At 62.4% G+C, this 1,664-nt stretch overlaps 1 protein-coding gene across 2 annotated transcripts in view; it reads right to left on the bottom strand.

The window, feature by feature from the left end:
• FBH1 (F-box DNA helicase 1) overlaps positions 1–1,326 on the bottom strand; it is a 43,405-nt gene extending 42,079 nt beyond the window's left edge. Inside the window, exon 1 of one of the 2 annotated variants that reach the window (XM_032149887.2) lies at positions 1,218–1,326. In XM_032149887.2, coding sequence (XP_032005778.1) covers position 1,218 — 1 coding nt within the window. In that variant the 5' untranslated portion in view covers positions 1,219–1,326. The remainder of the gene's footprint in view (positions 1–1,217) is intronic. The other variant, XM_058431248.1, reaches the window with a different exon arrangement.
• Between the last annotated feature and the right edge of the window lie 338 nt (positions 1,327–1,664).

Genomic DNA, 1,664 nt, shown 5'->3' with positions numbered 1-1,664 from the left:
GTGTCCCAATTATGTTTAAAAAACAGGGAAACTAGAGACATAACGCAAGAGAAGATAGAGTCACCTGAAACTGGGAGCGGGGCGGGGGTAAAAGCAAAAAGCATGAAGCTACCAGATGCCTCAACTTCCAATGTGCACTAACTTCAATGGCAGCAGAACACTGCTTGGCACGCCCTACACTTTTGTGCATTTCAAACAACTTTTATGCCTTCCTTTTTTTCTTTTTCTGGAGTGACAAGGCACGACAGAACAATAACCTGAGCAAAGCTGGTACTTGGACTAGTTCTGTCTCCAGCGGCTATCCACATCACTGTTACCTTAACCAAACTCAATCTGCTCATGAGTAAAACGGACTTATCTTCATGGGCCCGCTCCTTTTACCACAGGGGCAGACGCTGGCGGACACTCAACACATGCTACCATCCTGCCTTCCAGAAGACTTTATTACCTATAATTCTGTAAGAAAGTCACTGACTTCGTTAGGCCTCCACTTCCCCACCTGTAAAGCCCTACTGATGCCTCACAGCGTTGTCTTCGGACCACAGAGTGCAATAAAAAATGTAAACGGTACTCGTTTTTAGGCCTGGCAAATAGGAGCTTCTACCATTCTACTCCCTAAAGGAATCGAACACACGGAGAGGTTAAGTGACTGGCACCTAATCACATCGGATAAGGAACCCAACACCTACTGATCTCTTCCATCACCCACAGCCTGCCCAGCTCTCGCTGTGCCCTCCGCCAGCGCCAGGCCTCCCACATCGCCTTAGGCTTCCCATGCTCAGATGAGGGGCAGAGAGGCTACCGATGACACAGGGGCAGAGGGCAGCGAAAAATGACTTGCCCAAGGTCAAAACGTCAGAGTAGACGGGAAAGCCTGGCCTGCTAGCAGCCGAGGCCACGTCCCCGCGCTTGCCCCTCCAGCCCCGAGGACCCACACGCTGCGCCTTCCTGGCCTCGGGGGACAGCGCGGGGGCCGCTCCCGACTGAGTTCAGTGAGCGCCCTGGCCTCCCCCGCGTACCCCCGCCGCGCCCTCCACCTGCCCACGGCCCGGACGGCCAGCCCCCACGCCCGCGCTTGCCGGAGCCCAGCCTCGCGCCCCCGGGGCCCCCGCTGCCCCACCCCGGGCCCGGACCCCCAGCGCAGGACCCCTAAGGTTAAGTTTTCCACACGGCGGAGCCCCTCCCACACTCCCTGCCACGTCTGCGGCCTCACGCACTGTGGCGCTCCGGACCCGGACCCCGCTGCCGCCGCCGCCGGGCCCGCGCCGCCGGCCGCCCAGCCCAGCGTCCCCGGGCAGCGAGCTCCTCCTCTGGCCGGGACCTGGAGCCCGAGACGCCCGCCGACTTCCTCCGCGAGCTCCGCCCCGCCGCAGCCCCGGGAAGCGCCCGCCGCTGGAGCCGGACAGACGGTCCCCGCGACCAATCGGGACGCGAGACCGGAGGGGGCGTGCTGACGGACGGCCAGTAACGCCAATCGAAATGCCCAATCGGTGGGGGCGCGGCCACAGCCACCGGGCCACGCCCCATCTGCGCTTCCGCTCGGGCCGGGGCGGAGCGGGGAAACTTTCCCAGAGTTCCTTCGAGCTCCCCGAGTCCCCGCGGAGCGGCGGCGGTCGAGGGGCGGGGACGGGGGCGGAGTCCAGGAACGCCGGCCCCCAGCGGCT

Source organism: Hylobates moloch, unplaced genomic scaffold (assembly GCF_009828535.3).
Source record: "Hylobates moloch isolate HMO894 unplaced genomic scaffold, HMol_V3 SCAFFOLD_2, whole genome shotgun sequence".
NCBI classification, from domain to species: Eukaryota; Metazoa; Chordata; class Mammalia; order Primates; family Hylobatidae; genus Hylobates; species Hylobates moloch.
Note: the sequence above shows the minus strand (reverse complement) of the source record. Positions and strands in the feature narration are given on the sequence as shown.